Here is a 14,237-nt window from a genome sequence, read left to right on the forward strand (position 1 = left end):
AAAAAAAAAAAAATTATGTTTTGAAGGTCGCCGGCCGGAAAATTTTCCGGCCGGCGACCTTCGACGGAGAAGACGATGAGGTGGAGAGAGAGGTGAGGTGGAGAAGCTATTTTGCTTTCCCCCTAAATAAAATTGTCAAACAAATTTGACCAATTTTTGACCAAGTCTTCACACCCTGGAAACTATTTAGCTTTCCCCAAAGCGCTGGCCGAGAATAAATATAAACTCCATATATTAAAGAGGAAATAAAAGTTCAAATTACATATAGGAAATTAATATGTTGCAAAAACTGATACTTATATGGGAAATTGGGTCAAATGACCTTTGACCCAATTGACTTTGGTGGAATGACCCTTATTTCTCAAGTTCCTTGAAATGACCCTATTTTTGTCTTTTTCTTCCAAGTTTGCCCCTCAATATAAATCGAGTCTAGATTTTCTAGACACCCGATTTTGATCCAAACCGAGAAAACCCCTCCTCTCTCTCTAGAACGAAATTTGATGGGTTCTTAAAGTTTTCAAAACCATTCCACCCTTCCCTCTTCAATTTATATGACATTAATCAATGCAATTGAGTCTCAATCATGAAACATCTTGAATCTTCTCTCCCGTCTCTTCATCATCGGAAATTTCGCCCAAATTTTTACTTGGTTAGAGTTTGGTCGATTTGTTGAGGTAAGTTCATCTTTGTTATGGTTTTACCATATTTCATCTTCATTGTTAATTTGTTTCATATTATAGGTCGTTTTGTTTGGTTTTGTATGAGTTTTGATTTATTTATGTATTGTTCATCTTCCTAGGGTTTACCTTGTAATAAGTACATGATTACATTGTTTTATGTTATGTTTTGGTTGTTTATCTATTGTGTAATGTTAAATTCATCTTATGTGTTGCTTATTTTTTAATTTTGGCTTGGGTTTGACCTTAATCTTATGGATTGATTACTTTGCTTGACAATGTTCACCATGTGTTTGTTAATAGTCTTCAATGAATGAAAGTATTGTTAATGTTGTTGAAGTTTGTTCATCATTCATGTGTTTGATAGTTGTCCTCAATGGCTATCATATTCATATCTTTAGGTATTAATGTCTTGCGAGACATAAGATAATCTTTTGTGAATGATCCCACTTAAAATATTTGCAACGTGACGAATAATTGAAAGAATGCTAGACATGATTTGTTAATAGTCCTCAATATTAGTAACCTATACTAGTTCAGACTCAGTCTAGATTGTAACCTATACAAGTTTACTTTCCTCGATGAAATCGGTGTTATATATATATATATATATATAGCTTCTAAATGTATCTATTTTTTGTTGATGTTTGACCTTGTGTTTCCTTGTATTACTTAATAATCTTCAAGCATAATATCTTGTTTTGTATGTATTTTGGAAGTTGGTAGTACTTTTAATACATGCCAATAATGAATTTATCTTTGTTTTGTAGGATAATTTCTAATGGAATCCGTTAGCGGTTGGTTATTCCATGGTGGTAGATTGTAAAATGTGAATGACGAAATAAAGTATATCGGTGGTAAACAAACCGAAAAAGTTCTATCAGACGGGAAAACACTTAGAGAACTTCGTGAAGTTTTTAATAAAATAGTATGAGAAGATAGGAAGAATAGCTTGACAAAATTGAGTTTTATGGTTCCGGGGACAATTCAAAGTACTTCACCTATGGAAATACTTCGACTTATTTTACTTTGATATTTATTACAATTTAGTAATATTAATTTGAATGCTTAAATTTCTTATGGATTTGTCCACACAGTGTGAGAGTAGACATTGGAAGACTCCTTGAGACGGTCTGTCTAGACTGAGACGGTCTGAGTCTAGACTCCTGGAGTCCGAGTCTAGACTCCTGGAGTCCGAGTCTAGACTCCTGGAGACCGAGTCTAGACACCTGCAGTCCAAATCTAGACTACTGTACTCTTGTCATATAATACCGTCTAAGTTTTTTTACAACCATGGAAGAACATAAATTTACGTCTTGGAATAGTCACATACATACAATGAGTTCACAACAGAATTAAAAGTGGATAAAGTAAAAGGTCATATTACATTAGAATATATTTCATTGGAGATACATTAAGAGACTTCACAAATAATTTTTCTTCATCGACACAACAATCTTTGTGACAATATCTCTAAATCTTTCTTCTCTGTTATTTGGGTCAAATTTTCAAACATTGCAAATCAAAAATACAAATTGATTCACTATGTATCGAGAAATCGTGGCATACTATAAAAAATAACCGTTTAAGGTCTGAAAGTTTTGTAGCTTTTGCTTGCTCTAAAAAATAACGAAAGGAAATCATCTTTCTTAAACTTTGCCTTCAAATTATTACTAAGGTGTTAAATGCATGCACCGTGCATTGCATCAAGAAATACAATTTGAACTCCTTTTCCAATCTACCACCATGAAATAACCAAATGCTCACGGATTCTATTAGGAATTACCCTACAAAACAAAGATAAATTCATTATTTGTACGTACTAAAATTACTACTAACTTCCAAAATACATACAAACAAAAGATGAATTCAACATGTAAATTGACAACACATAAGATGAATTCAACATGTAAATTGACAAAAGCGAAGCACCAATTTGAAAAGTAACACTCTCCCACGCTAAAAATGTTTCATCCAAATTTTCAGGAATTATGCTTAGCACCACATGCATTAGTGCAGAAAAGGATGACCATAAACAAAAGAACTTTATACACATTATTTTTTAGTTTTAAGCAGCAACTTGCATTAACCTTCATTGCAAAAGTCAGCTTCTACACCATATGCAAGGTTCCCAAGTAAAAAACAACAGTTCTGAAGTATCAGTTTGGTCGTGGAAATGTTGTGAAAATGCTGAAGATAGATGAGGAACTTTTGTTTTGTGTTAAAAAAAAGTAACTTCATCTTATAAATTCTTGTAAGTTCTACCATTTGTCATGACATCTATATTATTTGGTTCTGGTCCAAGAATAAGGAAGATGTTTGTTGTATACACCAATTAAGGAAGATGAATTCAAGATGTAAATTTACAATCAAGCAATACATAAGATGTAGTAATGAAGATGAAGTAAGAACAAACTTCAACAAACATGAACAATATTTTCATTCATTGAGGACTATTAACAAACACATGGTGAACATTGTCAAGCAAAGTAACTAATGCATAAGATTAAGGTAAAACCCAAGCAAAAATTGAAAAATTAACAATATATTAGATGAAATTACATTAAACATTAGATAAACAATCAAAACATAACCTAAAACAATAGATAATCATGAAGTTGTAACACTCTAAGAAGATGAACAATAGGTAGATAAATCAAAAACCAATTCAAAACCAAACAAAACAACATATAGTATGAAACAAAATAAAAATCAAGATGAAATAAGGTAACTATAACAAAGATGAACTTACCTCAACAAATCAACCACCCTAACCAAGTAAAAATTTGGACGAAATTTCCGATGAAGAAGAAGAGATTTAAAATTAAAACCCTAGATGGGAGAGAAGATTCAAGATGTTTCATGATTGAGACTCAATTGCATTGATTAATGCCATATAAATTGAAGAGGGAAGGGTGGAATGATTTTGAAAACTCTAAGAACCCATCAAATTTCGTTCTAGAGAGAGGGGGAGTTTCTCGGTTTGGATCAAAATCGGGTGTCTAGAAAATCTAGACTCGATTTTATATTGAGGGGCAAACTTGGAAGAAAATGGCAAAAATAGGGTCATTTCAAGGAACTTGAGAAATAAAGGTCATTCCACCAAAGTCAATTGGGTCAAAGGTCATTTGACCTAATTTCCCTACTTATATATGATTGAGTAATTAATATATGTATATATGATTCAGTTGGAATGTGTTAAGTGAGATGGAAAGAGAAGGACCTGGAAAGAGGATCACGATATAAAAGTCCCAATTAAAACAAATGGCAATTGCTGTAAATAAATGAACTTATGTGGCTTATTTCTTGTCTTCTAATGTTTCCTCAATTAACTATGTGAATGCAAGCTGGCTATCTTTCCAAATCTGTTTATCCTTCCTAATATGTACGGTCAGGATCTCGAGCTCATACCTCACGGTATGAGCTCGAGCTCAATGAATCAATTGCCTATAGTAGATATATGAAAAAGGCCGTCATTTGCAATTTTTTAGGTCAAGGAGGACCTTTAAGGTTTTAGGGTTTGGGCTCTATTAATGGACTTTTTACTTGAAACTAGCTCATTCTCTTTCTCTTTCTGTGTGAGACTCTTGTATTTATAGATCTACTTCTTTTTTATGTTCCAAGAAAGAGAGTGAAATTTAACAAATAACAAGTACTATATGTGCTTCAACAAAAAAATAAACTATATGCGAGATATAACTTATTTGGTGGTAAAAAAAAAAATAGTTGGTGATTTTAGCAAACAATCATTGCATTTTGTATCAACACATAAATAAAGACACAAAAATTGAAGATGGAAACTTGAACAGGAACAAGAGAGAATGGTTGGTGAAGGTAGGATTCTAATTTAAGGAGGGATAGTTTTGTCATAAGAGGCACATGCCTATTTTTCTAAAAAAAATTTGTTGAAACACTTATTTTTCTAATTGATAATCATTAAATTTAACGAAATAAAATCGATTTCTCCTTTCTAAGAATAGTAGTTTTAGTCTCCAACTTGCACAAGAAAACAACATTCTCATCATCTTCATTTTCCTTATTTCTTTAGGCCGTTGAAATCTCGAGGCCTCTAGAGTAGCTTCAGCCACATTCGGAAGTTTGTCGAAGAAAATTTGGATGTCTCATCTCCTTTTGTTCTTCTTCACGCCGCTTGCCAACGAAAAACTAACGAAGACAAGTAAAAATTTCTTCTCCCTCTTCTCTTTCCACCACCACTTCTAACTATCACTATTATTTTTGTCATTCTCTTTCCTCATTTCTTTCGAGACGCGTATTTGAAGAAGTGCAACCGTTGCGGTCACATCGCCCCCTCCCCCAAACGAGAAATTTTACAATGTCTTTCCTTGTCAAATTTTTGTTTATTTTCTCAATATATTATTGTCTCTTATGAAATTCAATACTTAATTTTTTTCATGGAGTCGGTAATTCAATGTGTATGGTTTGCTTAACAATATTTAAGAGCAGCAAAATGCACTGCGTAAATTTATCTTATAAGTGCTGTTAGAACTAAAAGTCGCGGAAGCTATCGAACCTACCTAGAAATTGATCCGATTATGAAAATTAATCGAAAAAGCTAAGCCAAACCTAAATATGCAAACAGAATTTACGAGGTTCGGCTTTAAAGTCTACGTCCTCGGGCAAACAAGAAATTTTTATTGAAGGATAGATAAAGACGACTCACACAACCCGCAAATTCGTCTCAAGATGGTACCGTATAGTAATTAACCTTCTATACTAAATCTTCGACGACCGAGAAATTAAACATCGCTCAAAAACTATGAACACAATTTCTCTTACTTGTTCACACTCTCTAACTCTTTATTGAGTTGTTGTTGTGTTGTGTTGGTGATGATGATTAGAAGCACTCTAAGACCCCCTATTTATATAATACTATAAGCCAGTGGGATTGACTCAAAAAATTGGAAATTGCATCCAAAACGCCTAGTTTTTAAACCGCCTAGCTTCAAACAGCCAAACTTCAAACCGCCAAGCTTCAAACCGCCATTTACTTTTCAATCCAAACCGCCTCTTACAATTCTCCACCTCGTACACAATTTGATATACTTCAAATTTTAGACGAACACCAGGATACTCCTTGTAAGATATATCTATTTCTTGTAGCTTCATCTGACTGCACCATATGACCATGACTGCCTACGTACCCTTTTATAGGATCAAGCCTACCGTAGTTCTACCAACCCTTCACATAAAGTTTACCTTGTCGCCATTACGCCCTTTCGGGCAACTTAACACGAGCCGATTTGTAGCAATTCCAGACAATGCTGAAACTTGCTCCATGTCACCACTTTAGTCAACATGTCCGCGGGATTCTCATTTGTGTGTACCTTCATTAGAGAAACATCACCTTCCTCTATGACATCTCGTACAAAGTGATACCTGACATCGATATGCTTAGTGCGAGCATGATGAACCTGATTCTTCGCCAAGTGAATCGCACTTTGACTATCACACCATACCTCTACGCACTCCTGCTTAATCTCTAGATCATCCAGAAGACCCCACAACCACAATGCTTCCTTCACACCCTCGGCCATAGCCATATACTCGGCCTCCGTAGTAGATAACGCAACTGTAGATTGTAACATCGATCGCCAACTAACTGGAGCACCATGTACCTTAAATACATAACCAGTAGTAGATCGTCTTCTATCTAGATCGCCAGCATAATCCGAGTCAACATACGGTACCATCTTGGGACGAACTTGCGGGTTGTGTGAGTCGTCTTCATCTATCCTTCAATAAAGATTTCTTGTTCGCCCGAGGACGTAGGCTTCCAAGCCGAACCTCGTTAAATTTTGTTCGCATATTTGATTTTGACTTAGCTTTTCGATTAATCTTCATAAACGGATCAATTTCTAGGATAGGTTCGATAGCTTCCGCGACTTTTAGTTCTAACAAGTGCTAAAAAATCACACACCCTCTTAGTTCGTTTTAAGTTTTTTAAATGAATTATTTGAAAAACAAGCTATTATTAGATAAACAACTTCAATTTCAATAAAAAAGAAGAAGAAAACTCCAAAACTTTATTTTTTCACATTGGACTTCAAATTCTCAGCCACACCAATGTCTCTTTCTTAATGATGGTGGTAGTGAGAAGTGAGAGAGAGAAAATATATTCCTTTTAATGAACTATCGTTGACAATTGCAATCCAAACGCTATCGTTGAAGAGAAGAAGCAGCTCACATCTAAGATTTTTCCACCCAAATCATAGATGTGAGGAGATCATTCCGAAAAAAAAAAACATTCACATTCCTTTCATTAACTACTCATCTCTCCTAAGTTATTTATGTCCTTCACGGCATACTCCACTGAGATATTGAGTCGACTCCACTATTTTTTTTTTCTTTGTTGAAAGACTTGAGTCTCTCCCTTTCTTTCTTCCTTTTAATAATCAAAATTTCACCATAATTGCAACCACCAATTCTGACTCTTTGATGGAAACAATAAACCAACAAAAACATCCTTAATTCTTCCTCATCTCTTCTGTTCTCCCCTCATACAATTTCATCATCTTCTCTTTGTTTCCTTCTATTTCATTTGAAGAAATTGACTTATCTCCCATACCCATTTCTTCTTTATTACTATTACCTTCTCTTTTCCTATCTCATCATCTTTGATGGCTCTTCTTCTCCGATATCTATTGTCTGTCCTATTCTTCTTGTTTGTTTTCATAACACCTTCTCATTCAGACCCAAGGGCTACCCAAGCAGCACTTATATGTACAAATAGAACTGCAACAAACCCCAATAAACTAACTTTCATTTCCAATTTCTTATCATCCATGGATGCTGTTACTCCTCAAATTACATCCAGGAGATTTGCTAGAACTGTCAATGGAGTAGGTAACAATACTGTTTATGCCTTTGGAGAATGCATGAAAGATCTTTCACAAACAGATTGTGAGCAATGTTTTGCTATTTGTAAAAGCCAAATTCTCAGATGTCTTCCTTTTCAATTTGCAACTAGAGGTGGGAGAAATTACTTGGATGGTTGTTATTTAAGGTATGATGATTATAGTTTTTTTGGTGAAGCTTCGAGTCAGGGGGACAAAACCCTTTGTGGAAAACAAGATTTTAGTGGCAATTTGACAAGTTTCAGGGAAAATTCTATCGAATTAATGAAGAAATTGAGTGTTGAAGCTCAAAAAAATGATGGGTTTTCGGTGGGTTTTGTTAATAAAGGGAATACTAGTGTTTATGGATTGGTACAGTGTTGGAAATTTGTGAATGCTAGTTCATGTAAAAGATGTCTAGAAAATGCTACAACAACTATAAGTTTATGCCCTCCAAAGGAAGAAGGAAGGGTTTTGAATGCTGGATGTTATTTGAGATATTCCCCACAAAAGTTCTATGACAATTCAACTAGTCCTGCTTCACCAGGTAGAAGAGGTAAATACTATGCTTGATTTGTAACTCTATAGAAGTATACTTTTTTCGATGTTGATTACTTTTATATGTTTCTTTTTGTTGAAAGTTTCTTGTATATGGATCGATGTCTAACATGTTTGCTACCCGAAAAACCACTTTATGCTCCCACTACCCGAAATTTTGGCCCAACCTATTTACTTATGTGTGCCCTAGTATCTTATAAGGGGTTGTTATCAATGTAAATAGTGTGTTCTATGTCAATTTTGGGAGAGAGTTAGAGGCGACTGAGTGCTCTGAGAATAGTCACACATGGAAAAAAGGTGATCTTCTAACCCTGAATATAATGTCTAGGTCCTCGACTCATTGCAAATTGGTTTTGAGTTAGATGACCACAAACTTAACATGGTATCAAAGCTAGTCCACGCGTAATAGGTTTAAAAGCCACAGGTACTCCACGTCAGCCAAAAAAGAAAAAAAAAACATGTGTTAAGCTCAAAGAACGCCACACGTGAAGGGGGCGTGTCAGAATAGCAATATAATGTTTTTATAGTGAGCTACTAATACTAAAACGCTTAAGAAATCTCTTCAATCTTGTTTTTCATTCACAATTTTTGTTATGGATACTACAGGGTTAATCTTCGTGTTCTGTTAACTTCTTTTTATAAATTTTTAGTTGATCATTGCTAGAGCTGTTGGCTCTAAAGTAGCAATAACAATGAGTGAATCGGCACAGAGAACCCGTTTTAAATGTTTCGATTACTTAGATTATTCAATTGTGGAAATTGGAATCTCCCATCCTATCAATAAATCCTTAAAAAAAACCTTTGTGGTAATTGAGAAGAATCAACTGTGTTTGTGATGATCTTTGCAGAAGAATAACCCTCTTGTCTCTCCTAGATTAAATGGTTAGACTTAGCGAAGATTCGGAATTCCTCTTTGTTTAGGCTCTTAGCTTTTGGAATAGAACCTTGTTTAATGATTTAGTTGATATGAAAATTTGCAGTTTTTAGTATTGACATGACATTCTTTTTGACATAATTTTGGTAGAAACTGGGCGTTCCACTATGGACTGTGGTACTTGAATTCATCTGCGAACCTAAAATTTGATTGCAAATGTTGAATTAGGTCGTCGTCGATTAGCTGTCATACTGGCTGTGGTTTGTTCTGTTCTGGCGGTTCTAATGATAACAGCTGCTGGTGTTTTCTTTGGAAAGAGGAAAATTGAGAAGCGAAAAAGAGGTATCAATAGATTCAATTTTCTGACATTATGAGTTCTATTATGTTTTCAAGTCGTTTGAAATATAATTATTTAAACGGGTATATACATCAGAGAGAAAGCAACTCGGCGCTCTGTTAGGTACCATACGCAGATCTGAACTCAACTTCAAATATGAAACTCTTGAAAGAGCCACTAATTACTTTAACCAATCTAATAAGCTCGGTCAAGGAGGATCTGGTTCAGTATTCAAAGTAATTTCCTACCTACCCATTCTCTTATTTTCATAGAAAACTTGGTCATCTTCGGGTTACAAGAGTTTACTCTTCTTTCTGTTAACTAGGGAACTTTGTCGAACGGGAAGATTGTTGCTGTAAAGAGGCTGTTCTTTAATACAAGACAATGGGTGGATCAATTCTTTAATGAAGTTAATTTGATTAGCGACGTCAATCACAAAAACCTCGTAAAGCTCTTAGGCTGTAGCATTACAGGTCCTGAAAGCCTTCTCGTGTATGAGTACGTGCCAAACAAAAGCCTCCACGAACATCTTTTCGGTATCTCTCTCTATTTCATCTATCTAATATTAGCCATTTTCTTTATTTCAAACCATATCAGCATAATTCATTCTCAAGTTGATAATTTTCTTTGTTTCAGATAGGAATAATAGTCGGGTGCTAAGCTGGGAAGAAAGGTACAACATCATTTTGGGGACAGCAGAGGGTTTGGTTTATCTTCACGAAGAATCGAACTTGAGGATTATACACAGAGACATAAAATTAAGCAACGTCTTGCTCGATGACAATTTTGTCGCGAAGATTGCTGATTTCGGGCTCGCCAGACTCTTCCCATCAGATAAGACTCATGTCAGCACTGTCATAGCAGGAACATTGTAAGCTTACGATATTCTTTTCGATATCTTAGCTTAACGCCTATGGAACATAACTTTGATTATGGAATACCACCTTAATAGTGTTTGTGGGTTTTCCCCCATTTGTATTTTTTGTGGGTCTAGTCACGCATCGAACAATTCGCAGTTCGGCATCAACGTGTATATTTTCTTACTAAATTCACATTTTGCAGAGGTTATATGGCTCCTGAGTATGTTATTTATGGAAAACTGACTGAGAAAGCCGATGTTTTTAGTTTTGGTGTTCTAGTTGTTGAAGTTGTCACTGGGAAACGAAGCAACTCATTCTCCGATGATTCATACTCTCTCTTACAGATGGTAACTTTCTGCTGAATTCCATCGTCTAACTAAAGTTCACACTTCTATTAAACATAGTCTCGTTAACAACCATCTCATCTTTAGGTCTGGAATCATTATGGGGCAGGCCAATTATGTGAAGATGTCGATCCAAATTTATCGGGTAGATTTCGAAGAGAAGAGGCTACTCGGTTACTCAAAATTGGGCTTCTTTGTGCACAAGCCTCTGCGGAATTACGTCCATCAATGTCAATGGTTGTGAAAATGCTTACCGATAACTACGAAATCCCTCAGCCAACACAACCACCATATCTCAACAGGAATAGTTTACCAAGATCATTCCGCCCACATGATCAAACTTCTAGTACCAAGTCCCATGTCAGTTCCTATACAGGGTCATCAGGGAATGACATGACCCAAAGCGTGGTCGAACCAAGATGAACCACCATTACCTGCTCAAGAATCTACTACTTCCTCAGCCTTGGCAGCACCCGTTAGAAGGTTGTTTCGACTTTCGTACGAGAATTGGACTTTCGGATATGAATATTTTTCTCACTTGAACTGGTGAGTTCTCTAATCTTGGTTGCTCTATCTCTAAGCTGGGAGAATTCCATTGACTGTAATTTCATAGAGATATCTTAATCCAATCTTGCTATGATTTAGGGTTCATAGTTTCATTTTTGTCTATATAGTCTGCCATTTTCTCAAGTTTAAAGTGATTATAAATAGATTTTCCCTTGTTCTTCTCTGTAAACTATTTGTAAATATTTTTGAGTTTAAAGTTATGAAATATTTGAAGTAGTGGGCATGTAGTCTCTACTTGAATGATAATGCTCGTACTTTTTGGCCGCGACTTTGGGAATAAAGAAAATTCTCTAGGGAATAAAAATTCTCTGCAAAATTGGTCAACTAAGATTGACTTTTTATATCTAATTGTTGTAATAGGGCTTCCAATTTTATAGTTAAACAAAACTAAATTTTTGGAAGATCTCATGAAGGAATTTAAAAAAAACTTTTATAAACTTAAGCAAAGTCTTTCTAGGGTTCTAAATCCTAAACTCCTTCCAAGTTTTTCTTATTTTCTTCATCTTATTTTCCAAAATTTTGTTTTCTTCTAATCACTAAACACTAAAAACATGGAGAACAAATCTAATATGTTTAGAAGTGAATATGTTTTAGGGTTCAAAATTAACAGATTTCTAAGGTTTAGAATGTGTTTATCTTGGGGAGGATAAATGGATGAAGAAACTTTTTTTTTTTTTTTTTGATTAAGATAAGCGGAGTAAGGGACTCCGGCCCAAAACAAGAAGGCAAAAATAAAACGAAAGCAAAAAACAATCAACTAAAAAACCCCTTACATTAGTCCCACCCTTTCCTTTGCCTTATGGTACCCCTAGAGTCCTCGTCAACAATATTCACTAATTCAGGTGGAAGTTGTCCTATTGTTAACACTGTTTCGCCGGTGTTTAACCTCATTTTTGCCAGATAGTCCGCCGCTCTATTTAATTCTCTAAAAGTAGGGGTTACCATCACACTACTGAACTGCTCTCGCAACTTTTGAACTCGTCTCCACACCCGTTTTGCTCGCCATGGAATTGAGTGGGCTGGTTTAGTGAGTAAAGAAGTAACACTTTTCGAATCCAATCGTATTTCCACATTGTCTAGGCCCTGGTCCTTAGCAATTCGAAGTCCCAATTCCACTCCTTGGAGCTCATGCAAGAAGATTGTTCCTTTAGTTGTCGTTGCCGTGGCTGCCGCTAAAATCTGACCTGTTGGATCTCGAACGATTGCTCCATAACCCGCACTGTCTGTATCCAAAGACCCATCTGTGTTGAGAAGAAAAGTTCCTTGGTTTGGCCCAATCCACCTAATAGCAGTATACTTTGGGTGGGATACATTCAGACTCAAATTCCACCTTTCCATAATGTCGCTGGTCTCTATGCTAGCTTCTATCCGCTTTGTACCATTGCTAATTTTAATAATAATTTCTTCATTGATCTCACGAATCACTTCTGATTGTGGTCGGCACTTCCCTTCAAAAACATATTTGTTTCGCTCTCGCCAGATGTGGTAGATGTAGGCATTTAGAGTCAATCGACCTAACTGACTCTTTAAAGAGGCACCCTTAAACTGAGAGATACACCATTGAATTTCTAATTCCCAGCTATCGACACTTTGGTGAACATAACCCAATTTGTGGAGCAGCTGCTCCCATATAGGTTGTGTCACTACACACCCAAAGAGTAAATGGAAGTCTGTTTCATTCTCCACTTGGCAAAACGGGCATTTTGGGTCTTCAACCACCCCCCACGCAGCAAGTCGCATTCTCGTTTTCAATCTTCGATGCAATGCAATCCATGAGATGAAACTATGACGTGGTATATTGCCAGCAAACCATACTAGTCCCGCCCAGTCAAGAGGAGGTCCTCGAGGACGTAGGACCTCATAGGTGGCCTTTAGTTTGAACCCCCCTTCGTCACTAGGTTTCCATATCTTCTCATCTTCGCACTCCATGTCTACTGATAGGGTTCGGGCTTCTGTCACAATATCTCCCAATAAAGATTCGATATAGGTGGGAAACGTCCAACCGTGAGTACCTAGAAAGTTTGCAACTGTTGCTTTAGGATGAAGATAAGGGTCGAACCTGAAATTGACAGTAGTGTCATCTTGAAGCAATCCTCTTGGGTGCCAAATATCTTCCCAAAACTTTGTAGCTAAACCGTTCCCAATAATAGTAGTAGTCAACAACTTAGCTTTTTCTCGGCTACTAAGAATTTGCCTCCAACACCACGAACATTCACGAGGTATATCCATTGTCCAAAACTCTTGACGCTTTATGAGATTATTAGTAACCCATTGAACCCACAGAGTATTATTCTGACTCACCACATCCCATATATGTCGCATATTTGCTGCTTCAAAGATGGTTTCAATACATCGAATTCCCAAGCCTCCTTCCTCCGTAGGCAGACAGACCACGTCCCATTTAATTGCCGCACGATTCCGGTGTAGTTCTGCTCCTGTCCACAGAAAACTACCGAATATTGACTTAATTTCATTTATTGTTCTCTTAGGGATCACAAAAACCGCTGCCCAATACAGAAGCATGCTATGAAGAACAACTCTAATAAGCAGTACCCTCCCTGCAAAAGATAAGAACCGAGAATTCCAGGACTTCACCCGATGTCGTAGTTTATCAAGAAGAGGTATACAGTCTTTATGTGACAATCTCGTGGAAACAAGCGGAAGTCCAAGGTACTTTATAGGCAAGATACCATCACTGAAATCAAGAATGTTTCTTATTTCGGATTTAGTATTAGAGGTCACTCCTGCATAGAAAATAGTACTTTTATTTATATTGACCTGAAGACCAGTTGACTGATGGAGGAGCACTAAGACATTCTTGAGTGCAGTCGCAGACTCTGAATTTCCTTTAAAGAATACCATAAGGTCATCAGCGAAACATAGATGAGTAACCTTTGGATTACGACATTTAGGATGAAGCTTAAACCGACCAGCAATCTCTTCCTTCTGAATTAAAGAAGCAAAAACCTCCATAATCATAACGAACATATAGGGAGAGATGGGACATCCTTGTCGCAACCCCTTCTTACCAGGAAAAAAACCATGGGATTCCCCATTAATGAGGACCGAGAATCTCGAAGTAGTTATACACGTCCGTACCCACTCTATGAATCGAGAAGGAAGATTGAATTTCTGAAGTACTTTCAATAGAGAAGACCACCTAACC

At 36.3% G+C, this 14,237-nt stretch overlaps 1 protein-coding gene across 2 annotated transcripts; it reads left to right on the plus strand.

Moving 5' to 3' along the window:
- The first annotated feature begins 6,755 nt into the window (after window positions 1-6,755).
- LOC147542749 (cysteine-rich receptor-like protein kinase 3) lies at window positions 6,756-11,294 on the plus strand. Of its 2 annotated transcripts, XR_015239668.1 has the most exons (8): window positions 6,775-8,087; window positions 9,192-9,305; window positions 9,397-9,536; window positions 9,626-9,836; window positions 9,937-10,171; window positions 10,363-10,507; window positions 10,592-11,105; window positions 11,159-11,294. XR_015239668.1 is itself a non-coding variant. In XM_086672998.1 (7 exons), exons 1-7 carry the CDS (start codon window positions 7,316-7,318, stop codon window positions 10,925-10,927), a joined length of 1,953 nt encoding a protein of 650 aa, XP_086529124.1. In that variant the 5' UTR covers window positions 6,756-7,315; the 3' UTR covers window positions 10,928-11,294. The 2 variants fall into 2 exon arrangements, 1 of the variants encoding a protein (XP_086529124.1); XM_086672998.1 differs by having other exon boundaries at window positions 6,756-8,087; window positions 10,592-11,294.
- Window positions 11,295-14,237: the final 2,943 nt, after the last annotated feature.

The sequence above is a fragment of the Eschscholzia californica genome, unplaced genomic scaffold (genome assembly GCF_041429995.1).
Source record: "Eschscholzia californica isolate CP2 unplaced genomic scaffold, dmEscCali1.0.p SCAF_4, whole genome shotgun sequence".
NCBI classification, from domain to species: Eukaryota; Viridiplantae; Streptophyta; class Magnoliopsida; order Ranunculales; family Papaveraceae; genus Eschscholzia; species Eschscholzia californica.